This window comes from Thamnophis sirtalis, unplaced genomic scaffold (genome assembly GCF_051295495.1).
Source record: "Thamnophis sirtalis isolate CommonGarterSnake01/CBP01778 unplaced genomic scaffold, rThaSir2_p1.2 scaffold_1, whole genome shotgun sequence".
In the NCBI taxonomy this organism is placed as follows: domain Eukaryota; kingdom Metazoa; phylum Chordata; class Lepidosauria; order Squamata; family Natricidae; genus Thamnophis; species Thamnophis sirtalis.
The window spans coordinates 79,271,750-79,298,780 of record NW_028261381.1 but is presented as its reverse complement, the minus strand read 5'-3'; the positions used below and the strand labels follow the sequence as shown (position 1 = coordinate 79,298,780).

The 27,031-nt window shown below is 36.4% G+C and overlaps 1 protein-coding gene across 2 annotated transcripts; it reads right to left on the bottom strand.

The window, feature by feature from the left end:
* Positions 1–2,822: 2,822 nt before the first annotated feature.
* Positions 2,823–26,853, bottom strand: SPTY2D1 (SPT2 chromatin protein domain containing 1). Of its 2 annotated transcripts, XM_014056920.2 has the most exons (6): positions 26,614–26,849; positions 16,479–16,593; positions 12,195–13,619; positions 11,431–11,596; positions 10,696–10,773; positions 2,823–8,738 (listed from the first exon to the last, which is right to left on the bottom strand). In XM_014056920.2, exons 1-6 carry the CDS (start codon positions 26,671–26,673, stop codon positions 8,642–8,644), a joined length of 1,941 nt encoding a protein of 646 aa, XP_013912395.2. In that variant the 5' UTR covers positions 26,674–26,849; the 3' UTR covers positions 2,823–8,641. The 2 variants fall into 2 exon arrangements, with proteins under 2 accessions (XP_013912395.2, XP_087573161.1); XM_087717035.1 differs by lacking the exon at positions 2,823–8,738 and having other exon boundaries at positions 11,411–11,596; positions 26,614–26,853.
* Between the last annotated feature and the right edge of the window lie 178 nt (positions 26,854–27,031).

Genomic DNA, 27,031 nt, shown 5'->3' with positions numbered 1-27,031 from the left:
AGGTGTAATCTCAGAAAAAATCAAGAAATATAATTTAATTAGATACATACTCATTTTGCAAAAATAAACTTTTGTCAACCTGGAAGAAAGACACAGTCCAAATCATATCTTAACTGGGAACTTTTAACTTGGAAGATACACAGTAACGGCAAAACCTACAGTATATATTCACAAATCAAGTTTAACTAAATTTAAATAAAAATGGTTCTCATATGTGCAACACATCATGCAGCATGTTGAATATGATCAGTTACTGTCTAGCTGAAACACCACAAATGTTGCAAATTAGCAAATGTATAAAAGTGGGGAAATTAAACCAACAGTCATTTTTATTAGTTTCCATTTTGCTATTAAAAAAAAGGTTAAAGGATTTTCACTTTTGCTTCATCTGTCTGCTGTCTGTCATCTTGGGCCAGACACTTTATCTCAGCCCTAGGAAGCAGGCAAGGGCAAACTATTTCTGAAAAAAAAGTGCCAAGAAAACTGCAGGGACTTACCCAGCCAGTTACGAGGAGACAACAGTGGCTCAAAGGTACACACCCCAAAAACAACAATACAATGTTCGTTCATTCTTTGTTCATTCATTTATATTCCCCCTTTATTATTTTTATAAATAACTCAAGGCAACAAATACAATCTATATTCTCTTCAGTGAGACAATGAGAGAAAGTGACAGGCCCCAAATCTCCCACCTACCTTTTATGCCTAAAGCGGGACTAGGACTCATACTTCTAGCTTCTAGAGTAATACATTAATTAATTAGCTGATGCTTGACAGAATTGACATATAATCAATACTTTGACGTGAGTTGCAACAGTTGTTTTTTTAATGTAATATTTAACTTTGGATGAAAAAGTCAAATAACGGTATGCTTGTAATCGTGACCTCCTAAATTGTAATTAATATTGACAGAATGTTTTATTTCCTTTCACTATATTTTAAGATACTTAAGTAAAAAAAGTTAATTTTAATCCGGTCATATAAACAACAAATTAAAATTAAAAGATGATGGTTGCACCTATGTAATCAAAGTCCCGTCCCTTTGTATATGCATATGGTGTCAACACATGTACAAAGGAGGTAAGGCTTTATTTGTATGGTTATAACTACCTCCTTGACTTTTGAGTATCCTTCCCCGCAACTCTGCCATATCCTCACTGCTGGGAAATGGTTCCTAAGAGCTACAGAGAGAGGAGAGTAAGATAACTATTAGCTATACCAGCTGCCTGCCTTCTGCTTGCATATCTATTGCCATACAATTAGCTTACAAATAATACAATAAATAATATTTTCCTTTTGTTTATAAGTGTTTCATATTATAAAGCATGATCAGAGGGGTATCTTATTTTAACCATGGTTAGCATCTTATTTGCACATTGCAGAATATCCAATTGTTAGGTGTCCACACCCAGATCTGAAGGCAAAAAAAGTTTCAAGTCCATTAGGTTGCTCCCTGCAGGAACTCACCAATATTTGAGAAACATGCCTACTTTTTCCATAGTTATTGGCACAATTAATTAGCCCTCTTATTTTCAATTTCATTTGCAATCTATAGCCTTTCCACCCTTTGGCAGTTGAATGATAGAAAGCAGCAGCAATATCACACTGGCTTGTTACTCTTTAGGACAAAGGAGTTTGCCTTACTAGGGCCATTTTTTTCAGCTAGGTTCTACTATCTCACTGCTCCAGAGACACCCATAGGATTTGTTCAAACAAATCAAGGTGATGGCCATGATAGTATGGTCAAACCTGTTTTTATGTATTGTATGTATTCAGGAAAACCTGTAAGCTCTGAAAAATTACTGTTACTAAATTGTCCATACATGCAAATAGTGTTTCTTAGTCGTTGCTGAAGCTGTGGATATTTTTACTCCAGAGTTGCCATCTAGGAGTGCAGCATAACTTCTCAAGAGTATAACTCTTTTAAAATTAGTTTTGATATTCAAGTAGCAAATCATTTAAACCTTTTTCTCTTGTGCCCAGATTCAGTCAGACAATAGACAACTTTATATCTGCACTCAAGGAAAATGAAGAGTAACTGTTTTTTAAATTGTACTTTCCAGATGCTCACAATGGAATGGTGGAAACCTATGTCCCAATATGAAAACTTAGAACCACCTACATTATTCAAAACAGTTCTTTATGCTTATTGTTTCAAAATACTTTAATCAGTCTGGCATTTAGTGCCACCAGTTTGATTACAATGTACTAATTGAACTAATTGAAAATGTCTTGGAAAAACCACACCTAGCATAAAACAAAATTGCCTGAGAAAAATGAGATTTAAATGCTAGATATGACCTCAACAATATCACCTAATTCAAGAATCTTTGTGATTGGCTCCACCCAGCATAACAGAAATCTTATGAACAGTGAGCATTGCCCTGGTATTTGTTTTGTAAATTAGTGAACTTGCTCTTAAAATTGAAGAAATTGTTTTCCATGCCATGCAACTTAAGCCTTCAATGGCTTTTACATTTAAAAAATCTGATTTTACTAGTGATTGTTATTTTACCATGCAAACATAAGCACTATGCACTATATTTACTAAGTCCCTAAAATATTCCAGCCAATTGGGGACTATTTCTACATCCTAAAAAGGCTATGAATTGTAAGACACATAGGTGCATTTGTTTACATGTCTCACAATTCTTTTTAACCCTGGCAATTCTAGAGAAGAGTCTGTAGAAAAATGCTGCAAATTCAGAAAACTGTAAAACCATATCTCTCAGAAGGGTCCCATAATGTGTTGTTTTGAAACCGTAAAACCTCCTTCTATCCACAGTTCCATAGATTGTTAATGAAAACACTGAGTCACAAAATGGAAAAATAATTTCAAGTCATAATATTTTATAGAGCTCACTTGGAAGATTTTGGACAATTTAACAATTATCAACATGATTAGCACATTGTAAAAACATGTATTATTCCATTATTAGTTATTTTACACTCTGTTACAGTTCTTTGTCCCATTTTTTTCCAGAAATACTTGTAAATTACTCTTTTAGAAAGATGCTCAATGGCATCTCAACATCTGCTACAAATTAAAGCAAACCAGCAAAAATCTCAATACAATATTTAATGTCCGCAATTTTATTATATACATCATTTGTTTCAGTCTGTATTCGGTGCAAAAGCAGAGTTTAATTGAACCAGAAAAAAGTTATGCTTAACAGTTTTTACCTGAATTGTCACACTGTTGAATATAATAAATGTAACAAAAACATAAGATGGACAAACTCTAAAAGTATCCTCAGTTATATTTTATACTTGATTGTATCACTCTGACTCAACGAAATAAATAGAAATCTAAACATAGTTATAAGAAGTTATTTACTCAATCGCTTTAAGACTGTATTTTTTTCCCAGTGTTTTGGTCTCCTGCTGCATATTATAGAAATGCACTTTAGTTGTAAAGGTAATTAAAGTTACATAAATGAAAAAGTCAAATAAGTAGTTATGTGAGATTAAAAAATGGGAGTTTATAAAAATAAATTTTTATACATTTTTATAAGATTCTGCTTTAGAGAGAACAAATCAAAATTATTTACTAGGGCTTTTTATGATGCACATTTCAGTTTTCTGGTAATTTTCTGCTGTAAAAAGTGAACAACTGAAATACATAGAAGATAACTATAAAATGAAGTCTTCATAAATACAAAGTGCCCTTAAGTTTTATTTAATTTTAATAAACATTAACTAGTTGTGCAAAGCAAGGCCTGGAAGGACTTGATGTAAAACAACTTCATATTATCAAGCTGCAACAAAGCATCTTTGACAGCACAATTAATTCTATATCTGTTTTCTTCCTACATTCATAGAAAGGTTATATATGTAAAAAAAAAGGCACATCTTCCAACCATTGATCAAAATCTGCAATTCAAGCCAGAGTTTTCTTCAATCACACAGAATTGATGTTATTTAAATTTCCTCCCAATTGCTTCTATCAGCTGAAATGAGAGGGCAAGAGCGGCATTCGAGCCGTTCATAGGCCCTAGAATGAATGTTGGGAAAAGTGTCCAGAGTAGATTGTGGGAACATATGGGGAGTTGCTTTAGGAGTAGAGAATGATTTATTATCATGAAAAATGACATATGCCAGTTATTCCGTTTTGTTTAAATATTCTTACATCGTAAGAGAATCCTTGTATTCTACTTCCCTTACAAAGTAAGTAGCCAATTAACATAAGGTTTTTAGACTGCTGTAATCCTATGACTCTCAGTTTAGTTTTTAAAGATGAAAAATATTTTCCTAAAGTGAAATAATGCAAATAGACAATTTATCATAAAAAGAACTTACAATTTTGGATGCTATCTTTGGAATACCAGATACCTTTGCCATACTTTATCTGCATATGTAAATTTTAATAAGCAATATACTTACTAAAAGCAATAAATTATATAAAAATGAAGAGATCTATATAAATTATCTTCTAGTTCATTATCTTCTACATGACAAATAACATCCAAATATTTAAAAATATATTAGTCTTGAATTAAACTTGCAAGAAGCAGTCAAAACATGCAGTATGTATTGGGGAGATTTGTTCCCCAAAAATTTGGAACTGAACACAAGTTTGTCATTACAAATTTTTTGCTAAGTCAGAGATTTGTTGAGGACATAATCTACATAGATATCAGAGGCGCTGAGGATTTCAATACTTCAACATTCACGTTGTAAAATGAACAGTAACTTGGTCATGTTTCAACAGTCATTATCTTGAATATAAAGATTCATGAGTGCACCTGAATAAAGTAGGTTTTTTATAATACACACTTCTGTAAAAATAGCACTAGTGATCACAGTAACCAAAAATTGAGAACTTCTGTTTTGCACTCTATTATAGCAATTGCTAAACTATTTCATTTCAGCAAATACGATGCCTTACTAAATAGTGAAAAATAAGTTTCATAAACAAAAATATCCATTATTTTCTTTGTAGTAATTCTGAAGTTTGACCTCTTTGTCATATTTTAACATCCTTTCCTGATAAAAGATTTTATCTCTAGTGATTATTCTTTAGTACATTCTTTCCAGGATATTCCATTTCCAATTCTGTGTGTAATCTCATAGACTTAACTTTTAACAAAATGAAATTTCTTGGTAGGATTGCATGATGTATTTTAAGAAATATTTAGACTTTTTTAGACAGTAACTTCATTTTGCATAAATTCTTTATGAATTTAAAAAATATTGAACTGGATATTCAAATATTAAACTGAGACTCCAAAGCACAATTTTTGTAGAACAGAATGATCTGAGATTCTCTGGCAACTATGAAATGAACATCTCTATTATTGTGCATAGCTTGAAATCAGTGTGCAACTAAAGTTTTTTAAAAGTAAAAACCACTTGTTAAATCATAAAATGTTGGTTTCTGTTAGAAATCTTTTCAGCAATGTTGTTAAGCAGTTAAATGAAACAACTGGAAAGATGTTTATATTTACTAAAATGTAGATAGCATCTGAATGAACGCAGAAATAAACTCTACTGGTAGCCTTTGCAATTTTTACAAAGCATGCAGTTAACCTAAGAAACATAAATATTTAAATTAAATCAAAGATGTAGAAGTGAGTTATAAACCACTGCAAACTAGTCTTTTCCAAGATGATGTATGATGATGACTGGCAATGAAGTTTAAGCCCCATATGCAAACAATTCATTTGGTCATATTTCTTATAATATAAAATATTGTCTGATTGCCACTAATAGAGGCCATATTAATTTTATGCACTGCAAAAGAGAAAATAATTACCTGACTGGGCTTTCACTGATACTTCAACCCAATCTGCACGGAGGAAGAACGGGTTCTAAATGCAAGAGTAGGGAGATATAGCCCTGGGTTGAGTGTCAGAAGAACTTCTTTTCAAGGGTGTAGAAAGAAATTAATATTGACGGCCATGTCACTGCTGCCTCATTTCTTCTTACTGCTTGTTGCTACCGTGGGGCAAAAAAGTATTTAGTCAGGCACCAATTGTGCAAGTTCTCCCACTTAAAAAGATGAGAGAGGCCCGTAATTGACATCATAGGTAGACCTCAACTATGAGAGACAAAATGAGAAAACAAATCCAGACAATCACATTGTCTGATTTGGACTTTGTTTGCAAATTATGGTGGAAAATAAGAATTTGGTCACCTACAAACAAGCAAGATTTATGGCTCTCACAGATCTGTAACTTCTTCTTTAAGAGGCTCTTCTGTCCTCCACTCATTATCTGTATTAATGGCACCTGTTTGAACTTGTTAGCAGTATAAAAGACACCTGTCCACAACCTCAAACAGTCACACTCCAAACTCCACTATGGTGAAGACCAAAGATCCATCGAAGGACACCAGAAACAAAATTGTAGACCTGAGCCAGGCTGGGAAGACTGAATCTGCAATAGGCAAGCAGCTTGGTGGGAAGAAATCAACTGTGGGAGCAATCATTAGAAAATGGAAGACATACAAGACCACTGATAATCTCCCTCGATCTGGAGCTCCATGCTAGATCTCACCCTGTGGGGTCAAAATGATCACAAGAACGATGAGCAAACATCTCAGAGCCACACGGGGGGACCTAGTGAATGACCTGCTGAGCTGGGACCAACGTAACAAAGGCTACCATCAGTAACACACTACGCCGCCAGGGACTCAGATCCTGCAGTGCCAGATGTGTCCCCCTGCTTAAGCCAGTAGATGTCCGGGCCCGTCTGAAGTTTGCTAGAGAGCATTTGGATGATCCAGAAGGGGATTGGGAGAATGTCATATGGTCAGATGAAACCAAAGTAGAACTGTTTGGTAGAAACAGAACTCGTCGTGTTTGGATGAGAGAGAATGCTGACTTGCATCCAAAGAACACTATACCTACTGTGAAGCATGGGGGTGGCAACATCATGCTTTGGGGCTGTTTCTCTGCAAAGAGACCAGGACGACTGATCCGTGTACAGGAAAGAATGAATGGGGCCATGTATCGTGAGATTTTGAGTGCAAACCTCCTCCTATCAGCAAGGGCATTGAAGATGAAACATGCCTGGGTCTTTCAGCATGACAATGATCCTAAACACACTGCACGGGCAATGAAGGAGTGGCTTCATAAGAAGCATTTCAAGGTCCTGGAGTGGCCTAGCCAATCTCCAGATCTCAACCCCATAGAAAACCTTTGGAGGGAGTTGAAAGTCCGTGTTGCCCAGCGACAGCCCCAAAACATCACTGCTGTAGAGGAGATCTACATGGATGAATGGGCCAACATATCAGCAACAATGTGTGCCAACCTTGTGAAGACTTACAGACTAAGACCTGGCTGTTCCGGCAGGCCTGGGGCTGTTGAACTATCCAGCCCCATTCGAGGTTACGACTGTTGTTGAATTTTAAATTGTTGTTTTTTATTTTATTTTTGTATCCCCTCCCCTTTTTATTGTTAGCCGCCCTGAGTTTCTCAGGAATAGGGCGGCATACAAACCAAATAAATGACAAATGAAATGACAAATGTTTGACCTCTGTCATTGCCAACAAAGGATATATAACAAAGTATTGAGATGAACTTTTGATATTGACCAAATACTTATTTTCCACCATAATTTGCAAAAAAATTCTTTCCAAATCAGACAATGTGATTGTCTGGATTTGTTTTCTCATTTTTCTCATTTTGTCTTTCATAGTTGAGGTCTACCTATGATGTCAATTACAGGCCTCTCTCATCTTTTTAAGTGGGAGAACTTGCACAATTGGTGGATGACTAAATACTTCTTTGCCTCGCTGTATGTACTTATTCCATGACAGTTATTTTCAGGGAACATCATCTTTCTATCAGATTGTGATGTCGAAGCTTTGTAATATTAGTTTTTTTAAACATAATCTTGCAAAGCAGGAATCAGAAAATGTTAATATTGCTTTCAACATCATCATTGGCTAAATTTTAAAATCTGTGCTTTATAGGAAGAGAAAAGGTGACTTAAGAATCTTGACTCAGAACACAATCTCTTTTGAAAGATAAAAAACATAAATTTTCTAATTTTTATGGAATGAAAACAGACTGTATTGTTATTAGGGCCCACTTGTTGTAAGCCAGTGCATAGTCAATCAGCAGTCTGCTGGCATCCTTGAATTACTTTACATCATAGTATAATTAATTTTCATTTTTACTCCAGCTAATATCCTCCATTAGTGCATTTATTTGTGTTTCAGAAAAGGAAACTTGGCAATTATTAAAGGTCAATATTTGAGCGCCAAACAAAAGAACATAATTTTGGATCCAGAGTTGCCTCTTTGTGAGCACAGAAAAATCATTTCTGTTCATGATAGGGATTGGGTTCCAATAAAAACTTTCTGCTCAAGGAAAAAACTGGACTAATGTTTTCTCCCAATTTCCTCTTTTGGGGCAGTCCCAGTAACTAATTCCCATCCTGCCCTGGAAAATATCCCAGTATTCCCACAGTAGGGGAAGTGGTGTTGAGTGTTGAGGAAAAGCAGAAAATCATATTCCAAATTTTCCTTCTCCAAGGCATGCAGACCGTTGCACCATAAAATCTGGCACCAAGTCCTTATTTTCTGTATGTTCATTTTCTACGTGATTTCTTATTCTTTCATATGCGAGTACAACTAAAGCTAAACTTTGGAACAAATAGTAGAATAACAGTCAACCAAAACTGTGGCAAATTGGTTAACGTGTTCTCAACTTCTTTGTTTGCTTCCTGTTTTTCAATTCTTCCTCTTCACGTTTCATTTCTTCCAGATCTTCTTGCACTCCAAGTCTCAAGCTGGAAAATAAAGTTTTAGTCATTTAAAAATTTAGAAAAAACAACAATTTAAAACCAATCACAAGATCTAAAACATTTTTACCAAAATGAATTCCAAGCAACTCTGTTTTATTATGATTTCTTATTTACCTCCATATCTGAGCAAGTTTTTTCATTCTATAAAAGAAACTACTTTTCTTGGGATCGAATTGTTTGAGTATGATATAATTATGTAACCAAAAAAAGAGTAAGATGGAAAAGATGGTTATAATCTAAGAAATAGAGAATGTTTTATATTATATATTATATAATAAAAATATAATATAATTTTTTTAACAATATAAATAAGACCGAATCCTGTAGTATGGTACTACCAGTACTATTACTACTACTAATACATCCAGATTACTCAGATAGCATCATGAAAATTTATGAACAAAATGTAATAATTTAACATTGGTCACTTTTTTTTAGTGTTACAATAATGAGCAAAATATGTGGTTTACTTCTCAACCCCTCCAAAAAGCCAAAGAAAGTTACTGTGTCACCACATCCCAGTAGTTGAAAAACAATGCATACTCCAAATGCCAAATGTTTGCCGACCAGTGTATTTATATCAAGTGTAGGCAACTATTATACCACAAAATGGTTTGTACCGAAATGGTAAAAATTAAAACATGGAATGATGTAATTTCATTATAAATTTGTCATCGTACATGTGTAGAATATTCACACATTCTGAACAAGAGACTTTCCTTCACCGACAATAACTGCTTGCAGACATCTGCTTTCCTCAGCAGAAAACCAAAGACTTGTAACTAATGTGATTGAGAAAGATTGGAATTCTAGTTCACTCATTTGTGAAAGTAATCTCCACTTGATAATATGATGATTCTGACGTTATCAGTATTTCACGGTGGATAGTCTGTGTTTTATTAATATTATGGATATTCTGATCAGGTTACTGAGGGATGAAAATATTTTGCTCTAAAAATATACTGCTCAAAATAGGTAGAGACACTGATTTTACTCTACAGGTAGTCCTCGACTCACAAGTTCATTCAAAGTTACGTCAGCGCTAAAAAAAGTGACTTAAGATCATTTTAAACACTTAATGACTGTTGCAGCATCACCAGGGTAATGTGACCAAAAGTCAGACACTTGGCAACTGACTCATATTTGTGATGGTTGTGGTGTCCCGGGATGATGTGATCAGATTTTGAAACCTTCCGACAAGCAAAGTTACAGGAAACCTGATTCACTTAACAACTGTATCACTTATTTAACAAGTGTGGAGATTCACTTAACAACCGTGGCAAGAAAGGTTGTAAAATGGGGCAAATTTCACTTCACAAATGTCTCACTTAGCAACATAAATTTGGGCCTCAATTGTGCTTAAGTCGAAGACTACTTGCATGTCCTTTCCTCCTGCAGCTTTTTACCATGTCTCAATCTCTGAAAGCAAATAACATAGTATCTACCAATAGGGACAAGAAATAGGAAACAGCTGAAGCAAGAAGGGAAGAGTGTTTGAAAGGAGCAATTCTCTTCTCCCATCCTGAATTGCCACACTACTGCTTATTTCTTGTTGCTGAAGACAGATAACGGTTTGATGAAGTGGAAAGGCTGCAGTAGGAGGAGGAGCGGGTGGCCAGAAAGCACACAGAGGAAATCAGACAGGTGGGCAGAGGAAGGTGAAATGTAGTAGAAATAAGTGAGCAAGCAGCAGACAGGTATACTGATTGGATGAAAGAGACAAAAAAAGAGACAGCACTCTTAATCTTGTAGTAGCTGATGAAAAAATACTGAATATCGTGTGATTACTGTTTTTGCATTGAAGCTCTATATAAGTTCATATAAGATGACATGGAAAAACCCAATTAAGTTATTATTCTTTAAAATCATTTTTGACAGGTTTCATTTTCAATGAAGGATTTCAATAATATGTAAGCGTGAATCAGCTTATTTTAATTTTTACCTTCTGGCTTCCTCTTTCTGCTGTTCTTTCCAACTACTTTCCATGTAACGTAAGGCATAGTCACTTTCATCTTTGTATCTAAAAATAATGAAGTTAAATTCAATGCTATTTATCTAGCAGAATTATTTTGCCTTGCACAATATTATTATTTCTTAGGCTGAAGTTCTTGGGGGAAAATTTGGAGCATGCATAATCAAAGGGCAGGTGGGGGAGAGAAAAGGAAGCTCGTATATGTGGCTTTCTTTAGGTAACCGTAGACATTATTATAATCAATATTAATTATTAATTGCAATATATATATATATTTAAATAAAATAGAAACACGACAATTAATGCTATAATTGCAGAACTAAACTAAGCCAGTTTAAAGCCACAATATAGTTAACTATCCTTTTCCAAAGCAAGCAATTAAGTATCTTGTACTTATAGTACAACGGTCTCTTTCCTTTCTGCTATGATTACTGCAAGCCACATAATATTTCCTGAACTTTCTGACTGTAGTTTTGAAAATAGCCATTCACTCCATACAATATAGAAGAGCTACTGATGATTTTGGCAGAAATACAATTTTCTAGTTACAGTTGTTGCAGGCAGAATTGTGTAACTGATAGTTTTAAAAAAAATTATGTTAAAAACTTTTAAAATCTTTTTACCTATGTTATAAATATTCATGTAAATGTTATGGATTGGTATAAATATACAACAGTAAAATTACGTTAAAGCTTATTTTCTCACTTTGCCCGATCATAACCAAATATCTCTCTGATATGTTTCGAGATCTCTTCTTGAGGCTCTCCTTCATCATCAATAAAATCTTCCATTTCAGAATCGTCTTCATCTTCATCTTCATACTTTCTTTTATAGCTACTGGTAATAGGTGGAAGATATGGTCTTGGAAAACCTAGGTCAGAAAGACATGATATATACATATATTTAGATTTCATAAATTGCCTACTTGAAGGTAAAACAATGGTCCATACCTAGGACAGAGGATGGAGCATCGGGAAATTATCTCTCTGCTGCAGCTGTGCACCCTGCAAAACCCTAAAGCACACTGGCCACTCTTCTGTGTGCCAAAGAGATTTAGGGCTTATCATTTCTGATGCCTGCTGCAGGACTCCCTGTTGCCTATACTGCAGCTGCCCAACCTGAGAATTGCCCCAACACCCAGAAAGGCTTCAGGGTAGATGCCGTTGGCATGCAACAACACAATCTGTCATATGGTTCAGGAATAACCATTCTAAAATCTTATTGAAGCCAGCAGAATGTATATCCAAGTCAAGCCTTAGGTTAGAGTAGTGTTTTTCAAACTTGGCAATTTTAAGATGTGTGGACTTCAACTCCCGGAATTCCATAGCCTGCATCTTAAATGTGTTCACGTTTGAAAAGATCTTATTTTGTGGTGGGGAAAATATTTTTTGAGGGTGCAATTTTAAATGGTTGTGTTGAAGCCATCCCTAAATACATACACACTCTGAAGCACAAACTCTCAAGAATACCTTGTGGAGTAATCCCAGGCCTGTGATTAGGAAATGGCCTCATTCCATTCAGCTGTTTCGGAACCAGAGTTTTGGATGAGATTGTTTCTGATACAACAGTACACTTTGGCTTTAGAGTTCCAGCTGTAGTGGTACTTGGCCGACCTGGTCCTGAGCTGCTATCCCTTCCAAGTCCAGGGTTTACATTGGAATTTGGCCGACCAGGTCCTACGCCTTGGCTACTGCCTAAACATACGGGCCTTGAAGTGATGCTTGGTCGACTAGATCCCTTGCTTAAATTATTACTGGCAAGTCTAGGTCCTGTGCTTTGCTGTCCTTGCCCTGAGCTGTTTTCTGATCTCCTGGGTCCCATGCTACGTGATCCATGCCCAGTAATCGAACTGCGGCTTGGCTGCCCGGGGCCTGAATTCAAGCTGCTCTTTGATCGTGCAGGAGGTCCTCCTGTAATTGAAATGTTGCTTGCTTGCTTGGAGCTGGAATTTCTATAAGTTTCTTGCTGGGAAGAAACCATACTGGTTGATTTTAAATGGGTGCTATTTTTTTTCAAACTTGTTTCTTTATCAGATGATGGTCTGAGAGTTCCATTTGCAGCTGTTTTCAAGACTACAGTTTGGGATTTAGATCCAGTTTTCCCTCCTCCACTGGGTGCAGCTTTAATGTGATTATTGTGAGGAGGGTTTTTTAAAGGCCCTTTAGGTGCAGATTTTACTTTTTCAGCGTGGCTTGTTTTGGAACTAGATACAAATTTGGAAGATTTTTCACTCAAAACTGGTCCTTTGGTTTTCTTATCGTTATTATTTTGCGAGGGATTGCTTCCTTTAGAAAAGGTGGGTTTGTCTGCTGAATGCCTGCTAGCTTTAGCATTTACTAAATCCCTCTGAGAACTTTCCTTTTTGGAAGAACTTGATGCAGCTGTATATTTCATTTCCTTCTCTGATCTCTTTTCTTTTAGTACAACCCCTTTTCTGTTTCTCTTCTCTAAGTACTCTCGCTCTCTTAATTCTTCTGCAGTCATTGGTCTTTCTTCAGTCTTTTTTACAACTTTTATTTCAACTGGCTCATACTGTTTTTTTTCAGCAAGCTTTAAAAGATCATTAAAATTCATTGCTGGAGGTGCACTTTTGGCTAGCACCTTTGGTTTTTCTGGAACTTTGGACGGTTTCTCTTCATATTCTTCTGATTCCTGCTCAGACTCTGACATATTATAATCTACTTCATTCATTTCATCCTGTGTCCTACATTCTGTGCTTCCAGAACTTCTACTTTCATGACCCTGCTTCTTTTTAGGCTTGTCTTCCATAGGAATGCCATTATAACCATGAAAATTATCCTTTGTCCGTGAAGCCATAGCTCTGGCTTTTCGGTCATGTTTCATTTCAACGCGCCTAGCCAGTAGTTCTTGTTTTCTTCTTTTTTCCAAAAGATCTATAAAGAAAAAAAGCTTTAGTATATAAAAAAGACTCTGCAAATATATATCTTGCAGATATAGATAAATCCTACACAGTTTTAGGTTAAAAATTTATATTCTAACTATGTATTATCCAAAATATCAGACTACAGATTCAGCATAAAAGCATACAGTAGGTAATAATACCACAGATTTTAACTGCAACATCTTTAAGTAAGAGGGATGGTACCAAAAAAAAACCCTGTATGGCATCTCCAAGAAGCATAGGTTGCAATTAAGCATGAGCTTCTCACTCTACTTTGAAACTAAGAGGACCATTAAAGAATAGTTCTAAGTTAAGATATGGGAGGACCTGCTGCTCTGAGCAAGCTCAAGCAGTTCTTGACTTAAAACCATTACTTCAGCAATTGTTCAAAATTGCAATGGTGCTGAACAAAAAGACTTATGCCCAAAGTTACAGCCATTGTAATGGTTCTGCAATCACATGATCAAAATTCAGATGCTCAGCAGCGCATCTGTTATACACTTATGTGGTGTTGCCACTCTCCCATCCCTTGTGGATGTAAGCCAACCTGCACAGTCATTGACAGTAGTGCCAAGGCTGAGTCTGAAGTAGAGGCCTGGCTCTTCAGGAGTCTTAGCCAGCCACCACCAGGCCTTGACATCAAGCTTAACATTTTTGCTTCTACTGACATACTTCTCCAAGGTGTACAAAGCTTGGAAAATGGTGTGATTCCCCCAAAGCCCAGCATCCCCCATGATCTGCAGGATACTGCCCACCTTCAGCTGTTTTCTCCGGCTGCTGAGAGGTGTATGTGGCCTATTCAAAGCAGCACCAGGCCTTCTCTCCCAAAGCCACCTTGTACACTCTCCAATGCTTTGGGTTACTTACCTCGCAAAGGGCTCTGGGGGTGATGGCAGGTGGGTCTGAGCCTGCTGAAGGTCCTGGGTCTCTATTTCAGTGCTGCATGGCAGGCAAACTTAAGCTTTGCATCGCACCGAGGTACACACACACCCTTTAACTCACATGTGGTCTCCCAGGGCCTCCCCCACTGTGGTGGATTGCACTGGTCAGGATTCCCAGGAGAGAGGAAGTGCGTTCCAAGAACAAGAAACACTTTAGTTCATAGAGTTGGTGTGAGAGAAGGAGGGTGAAGACAGCCCTTCCCTAATAGTTCTCTGAGTATGTGCTTGTGTAGTTAGAAGAGTGCTTTCTAGTCTCTCACGCCCTTGTGACCTCAAGACTGGACTACTGTAACGCGCTCTACATGGGGCTGCCCTTGAAGAGTATTCAGAGACTTCAGCTTGTCCAGAATGCAGCCGCGCGAGTGATAGTGGGTGCACCTTGGTACACCCACGTTACACCTATCCTCCGCAAGCTGCACTGGCTGCCTATTGGACTCCGGACACGCTTCAAGGTGCCAGTCGTTACTTTTAAAGCCCTACATGGTATCGGACCTGGGTACTTGAGAGACCGCCTCCTGCCAATTACCTCCCTACAACCGATCAGATCCCACAGATTAGGCCTCCTCTGAATTCCATCCGCCAGCCAGTGCCGACTGGCAAATCCCCGGGGGAGGGCCTTCTCTGTGGGTGTTACGGCCCTCTGGAACGATCTCCCCATGGAGATCCGGACTCTCACCACCCTCCAGGCTTTCCACAAAGCCACGAAGATCTGGTTGTTCCGGCAGGCCTGGGGCTGAAGAATTTCCAGCCCCCCTTGAAATGTTGTGACTGCTGTTGTGTTTACTTTGTCTGTCTTTTGTCTTATTTGTATCCCCTCCCCCCTTTTGGTTGTTAACCGCCCCGAGTCCCTCGGGAGTGGGGCGGCATACAAATTAAATAAACATTAAATAAACATTCCAAACTTTCATTTTGCAAGGTTCTGTCAGGACATGTGGAACAATAACAAATACATTTGTAAGAATAACCATGAGCTTTGATTTTGGGGGGCCAGACAGCTCCTTAGATAGGACTCCATCTGCTTAATGACCATAACTAAGAGATTGTGGTTGTGAGTGAAGTGGTGACAGGTTATCTTGCTTTGCTGAACAACTAAGATTCCAATCCCAATTGTGATTGTAAGTCAAGGACTTTGTAAGATGGAAAAAGAAAATCAGTACATTATTAATCTTTTTTTAAAACTGTACTTGCTTTTGCTTTTAACTGTATAATATATTAAAACTAACTTACTTCTAATTACTTGCATATTGATATTAAACTAAAATTGTTATTCAAAAAAAACCTGATCCTGCCTGGTGTGCAATGCCCAATGAAAACACACACCTGGGTGGAGATTGCAAAAGACTTTATGCTGCACAGGAGGACACTCTCACTAGGCAAAGGACCCCCCTTCAACAATATATGTTTATAACTTTACTTGATCTTAAGCCCATAAATAATACCCTAGTTTCACCCAAAAGACCAACCTACCTTCATTCCCTGTATTCAGCAAATTGTGCATATGTTTTAGCATAATCATCATCATTTTCACAATTCTCAGCAATTGCTACCCCCAGATTCCTTTTTTCTTTGTGGTCACCTTCCCAGGCTACATTTGGGGTTTCATCAGAGCAACCATTCCTGAGAGACCAACCTGTTTTCATTACCCTTTATATGCTAGCAACTGACTGCAAAGCTAAAATAAGAATTCCTTATAGACACCAAATGTTCAGAGGAAGGATTTTCTGCCCTTTCCTTCAAAACAATTTTTAAAAAGTCGGTTTTGTTTCTGCTTTTGCCTCTGTCAAGATGACACTGAATATATAAAAATAAGAAAAGCATGACAATCATTTTCAAATGGAAACCAGAAAAAAAGTTTTTTTTCAAGAATAACTAATCATAGTCTTTATAGAAAGAAAAATACTTAATGATACCTTTTTTCCTCTGTTCCTCTTCTTGCCTTTTGAGAAAGGCTTGCACAGCTGCTGACTGAACACCTTTGACTTTTGGATCCTTTTTGGGAGGGCCAACCGCCAAACTGTATCTCTTCTGCAATGAAACAAAAGTTTCACAAATATGAAACAAATATGAACTCATTATAACTATTTTCAGCTATGTTCAAGAGGATTATCAGTATATAAAAATTTCCTCATACATTAGAGTAAGAGTTTCTTTATTAACTAAAAAAATGCAATTTGAAAATTTAAATTCAGATCTGCATCTCATCTTCTTTATATAGAATCTAAGAGATTTTCAAAGACAAAGTATGAAAGTAAACCAAAGTGACATGTAACATAAAATGGTAAATAAATAGGGACATTATTTCTATTGGACTGTAATTAATAAAAGTGACTGGGTTCCTTTCTATAATGTTTGGGATCTTATCAAGAAAAAGTTCCCTTAAAAGGATCAAGCATATTGAGAAAAGAATCATTATTCATAGCTCTTTAAAGAGATTCTTCAAAATGTTTAAATAAAAGAAATTAGATATCTGGGGATAAAATATCAAATCAAATAAGAAAAATATTTGTAAAAGTACAATTTCTGCTAGTGAAAGGTTATAAAAACGTAACCTCATATTTTGAACTAGAGCTTTTCTATGCTCTAGTTCAAAACATGACATTTTAATTACTCCTCCCCTTCTTACTTACAAAATACTTCTCACCCACAAAATACTGTGGTGCTAAATAATGTTTTACTAACATTAAAGTAGAACAATTGAAGATTATATAAAACATTAAAAGAATCATTTTAACAATAATTTTTCCAGATGTACTTAGCCCTACACTTGACTGAACATCTATTATTTTAGAATAAAATCTTAGATATATTGATCGATCAATTCACTTCCTAATATTGGGTCGATTAGGTTCAGATTAGTTTGGCACTATGAGCAGTCATAACCCACAGACTATGTAACCTTATCACCTTTTGCTTATATACAAAGAAATGGATTAAAAAATAACTCATTTTTTGTCAATTTTATATTTTGAAAGAACTCAGAAAGCTATGGGTAGTTTAAGTTTGTGCACAAACCAAGACCTGAAAACTGGTAGAAAGTGAGGTTTATAAAACATCTGAAAAATCTAAGCGGAATCAGGCTCATATAAATCTGCATAACAGTCGTTTGCAGAAACTAAGCAATAAAGTACCAGCATAAAGTACCAGCATTGCATTATCTAATTTGTAGCTTCATAAAGGGATATCCAGAAATCCACCTTTGGTGAAAAATATATTGATTAGATTTTCTTGATAGGTTTCTACAAGTGGAAACACTGATTCTTGTTTTTCCAATAGTACTGGATGCCACCTATATAGCTAAATGTTGCAGCAAAGTGCAAATTATATTGCTCTTATTACAAAGTACCAATAAAATGAGCAAAAATTCAAAATGCCTTTAGAAATGGTTTAGACTGAATGACATACTACATGCCCTAAATATAAGTTGAGAAATAATTGAACAATGTAAAATTAGCATGAATTCCCTTTTGCATAAGCATTGCAGAAATATTTTAAAATCTCATCCTCCCTATACTAAGAGTGAAAATAGCACCTGGTTTCAGTCATTCAACAATACAATGAAGAAAGCTCTCAATCCCAGCTGAGCAAAATTCATATTCAAAATAATCAGAGCCTATTAAGCTACAATGAATTTGTGCATGAATATAATATGCCCTTATTTCAGGATTTCTAATTCACTTATTAAGCTGTGTATGATTACTATACGATAACAAGAAATAATTTTAAATATACTTAATATACCCATGTATATTAAATCTGCAGTAATAGCTGAACTATTACTATGATCTATCAGTCAAGCAGAACTAGCCTACTAACTGTTTCAGTTTAAAAACAGCTAATTAATTGTTAGACGCTTTCCCCAAGGGAAATGAACTAATGGGCCAACAATTTTAATGACACATGATGCAATACTATAATTGGTTTTGTTTATATAAATTGTCAAATGTCATCTAACACATCTTTCTTAGAAAGCTGAACAATTTCAAAGTCTTTTTCTTATTTCTTAAAAGGGTTTCAAATTGGCCTGCAATACAAAATATGCATTTAATAAAACTCTATTCATAATTATAAAATTAATGAGATGATTCCCAAAGCTATGAAAGCAGTTTTCCTTCAGCTTAAGAACCTGCCCTGAACCAGAAAAGGGAAGTACAAAGCCTGTTAGGGATTAACATGGCCCACAAAATACAATACTTGGGAATTTGGCTCACGGAGAGATGTTCCTTTATCAAGGTAGATAACTATATGAAATTGCTACAGCAGGTATCTAAAGATATGACTAATTGGAGTGGCAAACAACTGTCTCTGATGGGCAGGATTGCGACAGTCAAGACATATGTATTACCAAAATTTTTGTTTCTGTTTCAAACGGCACCAACTAAATTGGACAAATTTTTTTAAAAATCTTTGGAGACAATAGTGACTCGATTTATATGGCAAGGCAAGAAAGCACGAATTAAAGCCCAAATATTGCAAAAACGTAGAGAACTGGGAGGCTTCGGAGTACCCAACTGGGAAGCATACTATAATGCAGCAATTATGACATGGGTGAAAGATTGGGTGATGTTGAGTAGAAGGCACCTATTGGCTATAGAGGGACATGACCTCCCTCAGGGATGGCATGCCTCCCTCTGGCAAGAAAGAGACACCCCCCATAGGTACTTCATGGGACATTATATTCGGAAGATTTTGATGGGGGTCTGGGAAAAGATGAGGAAAAAATACTATCTTAGGGTTCCGTGCTGGTTGGCACCATTAGAGGCCTTAACGCATCCCAGTGTATTTAATTGGACAAGAAACATAACATATAAAGACATCATGACAGAAGATGGCAACATGAAAACGAAGATGGAATTAGAGCAGCAGGGCAGGAATCTGGAATGGTGGGAATATTTACAGGTTAGAAACAGGTTTAAAAGTGATAAGGTACGTTTTGGGATCTACCCAAACCCTCAGGGGCTAGATAAGATTTTGTTTGGTGGAGACAAGAAAATGTTATCGAAGATTTACCAATTTTTGACCTGCCAAGATGCTAATGAAGAGATGGACAAAAGCCTTCTAATAGCATGGGAGAGAAACTTTGGATATGAAATTGAAATGGGCAAATGGTGGGATCTATGGAGTAAGACCATTAAACTTACAATATCTACAGCATTCAAAGAAAACATATACAAGATGGTTTATAGGTGGCACTTCCCTCCAACGAGGTTAGCCAAGATGTTCCCTGGGTTATCTCCATTGTGTTGGAAATGTGGAAGAAAGGATGGCACATTCTACCATATTTGGTGGTCCTATACTGAGGCCACAAAATATTGGAAAAGGATTAAAAAATGGCTAAAAGAGGTTACCGGGGTAAACATGGAATGGAGACCCGAGAACCTTCTACTAAGCATTAAACCAGAAAACATAAGCAGTTCAATATGGCATTTGAGCCTACATATAATTGTAGCCGCAAGAATAACTTATGCACAATTTTGAAATCCACTACCATACCGTCGGAAGATGCTATAATTAAAAAGATCTATGAATGTGCAGAAATGGACAGAATGACGGGATGGCTGAGGGACAAAGGAGAAACGGAACATTATCTTAGCTGGAACTTATGGTATATGTGGGCGTCAAGGAGAACAGCAGGGACTTAAAATTGGGGAAAGTTAAAAGTGAACATGGGTATTGTAATAGATCCCTGAATTTTGTAATGAGAAGATGTGGCTTAGAGACCTAACAATGAGGAAGGAAAGAAAAAAGTTGGGCTGTGAATGACTGTCACCGCGGGGGGAGGGGAGGGGGGGGTTGTATGTTTAAAATTGTATTTGTATCTGTATGTTTTACGCTTAAAAAAAATGTATAACTAATGAATGCCGATACAAAAGGCTGTATATTTACTTTATATTGTTATGTATGTTTTCTTTTCTTATGTTGTATTTTTCTTTCTGTTTTTAAAGGTAATAATGTTTAATAAAAACTATTTTTAAAATTTTTTTTTAAAAAAAAGAACCTGCCCAATGCTGTCTGGTATTTGGAAAGAAAATATCCACCAGCATTGCAATCCTGTAAGAAGAGTACAACATCCAAAATCAACATTAAAGCTCACATTTTAATGAAAGCTTCACATTGTATTTGACATGGAGCCTTATTTATTAGTAATTTTGGAATAAGATTTAATCACATTTTTATTGTATTTATTTTTCCCATCAACCCATATTATTTTATTTAAACATATGCTGAAATTCCAAGACAGAAAGATACTGTGCTCTATTTTAAACTTGTAGGAGGGGCTAAATTCTCAATCCTTCTAAGGGCATTTTACTAATACAGAGTTACAAATGAATTGTTTAAAATGTGAAAAAGATATTACTTGATGGTATCTATAGGAATTTTCTACTAAATTATTCCACATAAATTGATGGTCACATATATTAATGGTTTTGTTGGGTATATAGATAGTTCTGAGATTATTTGAAAATTTGAATAAAATGAATATATTTAAGTACATTTATTTATGATGCTAAGATAGTAAAGGTAGGCAATCCAATGCTGTTCAGATGTTTGGGGCTTTTGCTGAAAAGTAGTACATAAATATTCTAATTTACACATGTTTTATCAACCTTGGCCCAAATTGGCCAACAGCTAAATATGATAGGAGTCATAAAAATCTGAAATGTACAATTGCTTATTTTTATAATACACAATATTTACTAGCTTAATTACTTACTTAAGGCCATTCACTGAATTTCGGAGAAAATTGGTAATTTTATTGTCAACAAAAACACAACATGAAAACAACTGATCAAACTGAGAAAGTTATGTTTTCTATATAGCAACATTCAGTAACGTTGCTGTAGAATTACAAGTAGAATATGGGGTTCAGTTCTTATAATAGATTTTTCTTCCTAATATATTTTACTCATAGCAAATACACCTTAGGCATAATCCAGTCTACTGAGAGCCAGCAAAGCTCTGATTTCCTTCTTTCTCAAAATATGTAATGGAACAAGCACCAGGACTATATAGTCAAGGAAGACCAATACAAAAGGACTTTTGTACAAAATACAACAAGAAAGGCTTCCAATTGCTGTTAATAGCCCAGCAAAACGATTTCACCTTGATATACTATAAGAAAATTAAACAAGTGGAATTCTTGGCATACCTGTCTGGCAGAGGAAAATAACTTTATCACCTTCACATGTTTTGAACTGTGTGATCAATGGCAGACATAAAAACTTCATACTTCAAATTATTTGAAAGACCACTAGGTTGTCTGCTGCTGTTTTACAGAATCCCTGCATGCATTGGATTGAGCCTAAACTATCTCATTTGTTCTCCACAATAGCTTCAACAAAAAATTTAGAATGCTAGATCACATTTTAAAAAGCAGAAAATTCACAAAGCTCAAGTCAGTCTGGTATTTGAAGTTCCTTTACGTTGCAATAATTTGCTCCAGGACAGTATCCCAGACTTAAAAAAATAGTGTGCCTCAACCAGGGAAAAGACAATACAATCCCTTGTATTATCAGGACACTTCTGTAGGAACACAATCCTTCTACTCCCCAATTGCTAGAACTATAAAATTAACAGTGTCAGAAATCATATGAGAAGAAAAAAATCAGGATCCAAAGCCCTGTAATATGCTCTCGACATGGAAAATACCGGTATTTAGACTACCACTTCATCTATTCTAAATGAATAGATTTCTAATCTAAGTAGGAGAGGAAAGCAACAAACTTATTTCCTTCCTCTTCTATTTGTTGGCTTATCGCCAGGATTATGTCCCATTCTTCAAAACCTGCAACAGAAAATCTTCAAAAATGGTAAGAATCTATTTAGGTTCTTTCTATAACTTAATTTTACTTCCTTAATCCCAAATAATTAGCGTTCAAATGAAAAAAAGCATTGCAGCGAAATACAATACATATTTTAAATATAGGAATGGACAAGCATATTTACAGATAGTCCTTAATTTTCAACTGTAATTGAGCCAGGGATTACAGTCATATGTTATGCTGGTCATTAAGTGGATCATCACATAACTGCTCCTGATTTAATGACTTTTGTCCTAGTTGTAAAGCAAACACCATGGTGGTTAAGTGAACACATTCTTCACAATGGACTTTTTTTGCAGAAAACTGGAAGCAAACACCAGTATCAGCAAAAAAAAAATTGTCATAAATTGTGGTCATTTCACTGTGGGACACCACAAATACTGCAAACACCAGTTGCACAAATGTGATTATATGAACATAGGAGAAGGGACCGGAGGGGAAGGGGGGGAACAGACCATGGATCTTCAAAACCAGATCGTAAGAATCTTTTTTGGCGTCCAGCACAACTTTTAACTTTACAACCTGTGTGCAAAGCACATTCTCTTGCATTGAAACAATTTATAACATTAGCAGATAATGCTGGCTTCATTATTTTGACCAATTGCTGTATCCAAAGGATTACATATCCTTATGTATCCTTACTTATCCTGGACATAAATTGTTTCAACTTCTACCCTCAAAATGACGCTATAGGGCACTGCACATCAGAACTAGACACAAGGACAATTCCCCCCCCCCCAAATGCCATCACTCTGCTAAACAACTAATTCCCACAACACTGTCATATTACCTACTAAGACTGCATTACTATTATTCTTCTCTTTCTTCCTAGTACCTATCTCTTCCCACTTATGACTATAAACATGTTGCTTGTATCTTTAAATTTTATATTGTTTTTTTGTTCCCTAGTATAATTTGATTGCTTATTAGTAACCTATGAATATCACTGTTGTATCTTATGATTCTTGATGAATGTATTCTATTCTATTTTTCTTTATGTACAGTGAGAGCATATGCACCAAAGAAAAAATTCCTTGTGTGTCCAATCACACTTGGCCAATAAAGAATTCTCTTCTATTTTATTACTAGACTTGTGGGCAATTGGGCAAGAGAGTCTCCCTAGATGACAGGAAGATTATATTACTTAACAGAAAGATACTAGAGAGCATACTAGCTGTGCAGGCACTTATCAGCTGCGCAGAAGCCATGGGAGACAGGTGGTCGGTCCCTCAAGTATCCTGGTCCTATGCCACACAGGCCCAACTCCTTTTCTAATCTTGCTTCTACCAAAGGAGTTGATAATGGAAAGATAGGAATCTCAGATATTTACAAGAAGACTGGGGACAGGGCTTCTAAAGTAAATTCTGCTTCTCTGAACATGGACCTCTCCTGCTCTTGGAGGATAGTACAATATATTCTTCAAGATGCCCTATTATCAAACCTCTTGGTGATCCTAAGTATACTTAAAGCTAGATTACAACAATATGCAAATTTATAATATGACTTGCTTGATTTATGGCTTAACAGGATACACACACACACAAACACACACACTGTATATTTACCTATTGTACTTTAAAGAAGAAACCATGATAAAACAAACCATTGCTTCATGTAATGTGTGAATTCAGCTATTATTTCATATGCTATCTTAGTAATTCAACTTTTATTCTGTTTATGTAATAACGGAAGTTATACTGCTTTGCAGGAAGTATTCAAATTTGGCCAAGTGTCTTGAGAAACAAGCAAGAAAAACAGTAAATCAGCAAAGGCAAAGCTTAGAAAGTAAGAAATGAACAAAAACAGCATTGTTTAAGTATCTTTCCATTAAAGATATTGAAACGGATGAGTTACAAGCAATGCTTAATGAAAAAGTGAGTTTTGTAAAATCAAAGGATTTGTTATTTTAGAATGAAGTGCATTCATCTTATTCAATGTTTTCCCCATAAAACACTTCAATACAGGTAGTCCTCAATTTATAAGAGTTTGTTTAGTGACTGTTTGAAATTACAATGGCATTGAAAAAAATGACTTTTGACCATTTTTCACACTTACGATGGTTGCCACATCTCCATGGTCATGTGATCAAAACTCAGACACTTGGCAACCAACTCATATTTATGACGATTGCAGTGTCTCATAGTCATGAGATCACTTTTTGCAACCTTCTAATACGAACTATCAATGGGAAACTATATTAATTTAACAACTGTATTACTGAGCCGTAGTGGCTCAGTAGTTAGAATGCAGTATTGCAAGCTAATTCTGCTGCCTGCAAGCTAATTCTCTGTTCGAATCTCACCTGCTCAGGGTTGACTCAGCCTTCCATCCTTCCCAAGTCAGTAGAATGAGGACCCAGATTGTTGGGGGCAATATGCTGACTTTTTAAGCTGCTTAGAGACGGCTGAAACCATTGTGAAGCCGTACATAAGTCTAAGTGCTATTGCTATTAACAACTGTAGTGATTCACTAAACAATGGCAAAAAAGGTAATAAAATAGGCCAAAGCTCATTTAACAAATGTCTCACTTAGCAATAGAAATTTGGGGCTTAATTGTGGTGGTAAGTCAAGCACTACATGCACATACAGCTGATTAACCAGAAGTTAAAAGGACAGAAATGTTAGTCACAAAATACGCAATCTCAACTGCACTCCGGGAACAGCCTTTCTCAGAACACCTCAACAAAACCACTAAAGATTTCTAGCTGAAGATGAATGACATTCATTGTTTCCTTGGTTTCGTAGAAGGTTATTCAGTTATATCCATTTTATTCTGTTTTTTAAAGGAAAGAAATATTCTACTGTCTGTTTGTGCCCTGAATGCTATCAAATTCTATAGCATAACCATATATCCGTAAGCCAAATAATAAAAAGCACAACTTGATTAATATATGCTAGAATTTCTGGAATGTTAGGGCTGTAATTCAGCTATGTGAAATACAGTACACGTGTACATGGATACAAAGGCAAGTAAAGTTTGGAAGAATGTAGAAGTCTCTGCTCGATTACTACTCATGTACGTACTCTGTTTAGTACAACTGGCTATCATATATTTAACTCAAGTACCAAAAAAGCTTGTATCGAATACTCTCAGCTTAAACAAATTACAGAAAAATGAATGCAACTAACAGCTCTCTTATCAGACTAAGGCCTTTTGCTACCCTTTCTCTCCCTCCTTCCAAATGTATTTCTGAAGCCAATTCCCCCTCCCCATAACCCAATGTTTCTTTAATTGAGAAAGCAATCCTTTTCCATGACTTTTTTTTGTTTGTAAAATGGTGGGGAAAGGAGGAGAAAGACTTCGGAAATCCTAAAAAAAGTACCATATGTACATAACCAGGAGGAAGTTAGTTTTCACTTCACTGACACCCTTGAACCAACCACCTTTCCGGGGGTTGAAAACAGCCCTTGCTGATTCTAACTCGGTATTCAGGCTGCCAAGCTGAAAGGGGCAGGAGGCGACAGAGGTCTGGGTTTGCAATCCTTCTACAAAGCCTGGGCGGATTCTTCCTCTGTGTATGTGTGTGTGTGTGTGTGTGTGTGTGTGAGAGAGAGAGAGAGAGAGAGAGAGACAGAGAGAGAGAGAGAGACAGAGAGAAGGCGAATCCCTCTTCTCAAATACTCTGGATCTAGGGCTGGCTTATTCGGGCGAAGCGTCCGGAAAGGAAGAATTAGCGCAACAGTTTTATCATGGTTTCTTCTTTAAAGTACAATAAATAAAAATACACTGTATGTGTGTGTGTGTATATATATGTGTGTGTGTGTCTGTGTGTGTGTGTGTGTGTACCTGAATACAACAAAACTAGCATACCTACACCCGTGAAAATCTACAAAAACATTGTGTGTATGTATGTGTATATGTGTATATGTGTGTGTGTGTATAATATATATATATATATATATATATATATATATATATATATATATATATATATATATGTGTGTGTGTGTGTGTGTGTGTGTGTGTGTGTGTGTGTATACATACACTTACATACACACATGTATATATGTATGTAATAATAAATAGATTATTATATAAATAAATAGATATGATATAAAGATATGATAAACCATAATCAAGTCATATTATAAATTTGCATACTGTTGGGATCTAGTTTTAAGTATACTTACGACCACCAAGTTTGGGCATCCACGTCAACCCCAGCCCGCCGCGTCGTTCTCCCCCTTTCCCCCCCCTCCCTTCCCCCTCCTTTCCTTCTCTCACCGACATGGCGCTGGATCCCTGCTGTTCCGAGGCCTTCTGGAGGACATCGCGGAAATCCATGACGGCCTCTCTCCAACGGTTCTTTTCCCTCCCCTCTTCGAAGGCGCTCGGGCGGCGTGGAGCGCCCCTCCGCTCTCTCCTCTCGCGCCTGCCTCTCTCTCTCTCCTTCCCCAGACTCGCTCCTCGCCCAGCTGACGAAAAAAGTTGCTCGCGACGCCCCTCCCCCCAATCCTCACTTCCGGCCCGCGGGCCTCTCTATGCCTTCTCTCTTTTTAAACAGCGCCTCGGAGTTTTCGACCGAGTTGGTGGTTTGGTTTTTTTTTTTTTTTTTTTTAGGCTAACGTCATTTCCGTCACTCGCTTCGTAAGCGAGCACGCACGCACGCGCCCTCCCCTTCCCGAATTATAATGATTTTTTT

Coding starts and splice junctions, on each gene's coding strand:
- SPTY2D1 (XM_014056920.2), bottom strand. CDS start 26,673: ATGGATTTCCGCGATGTCCTCCAGAAGGCCTCGGAACAGCAGGGATCC. Junction 13,620..16,478: donor AGAGGAACAGAGGAAAAAAG/GTATCATTAAGT, acceptor TTTTCTTTATAG/ATCTTTTGGAAAAAAGAAGA. Junction 8,739..10,695: donor CAGAAAGAGGAAGCCAGAAG/GTAAAAATTAAA, acceptor TTTATTTTCCAG/CTTGAGACTTGGAGTGCAAG.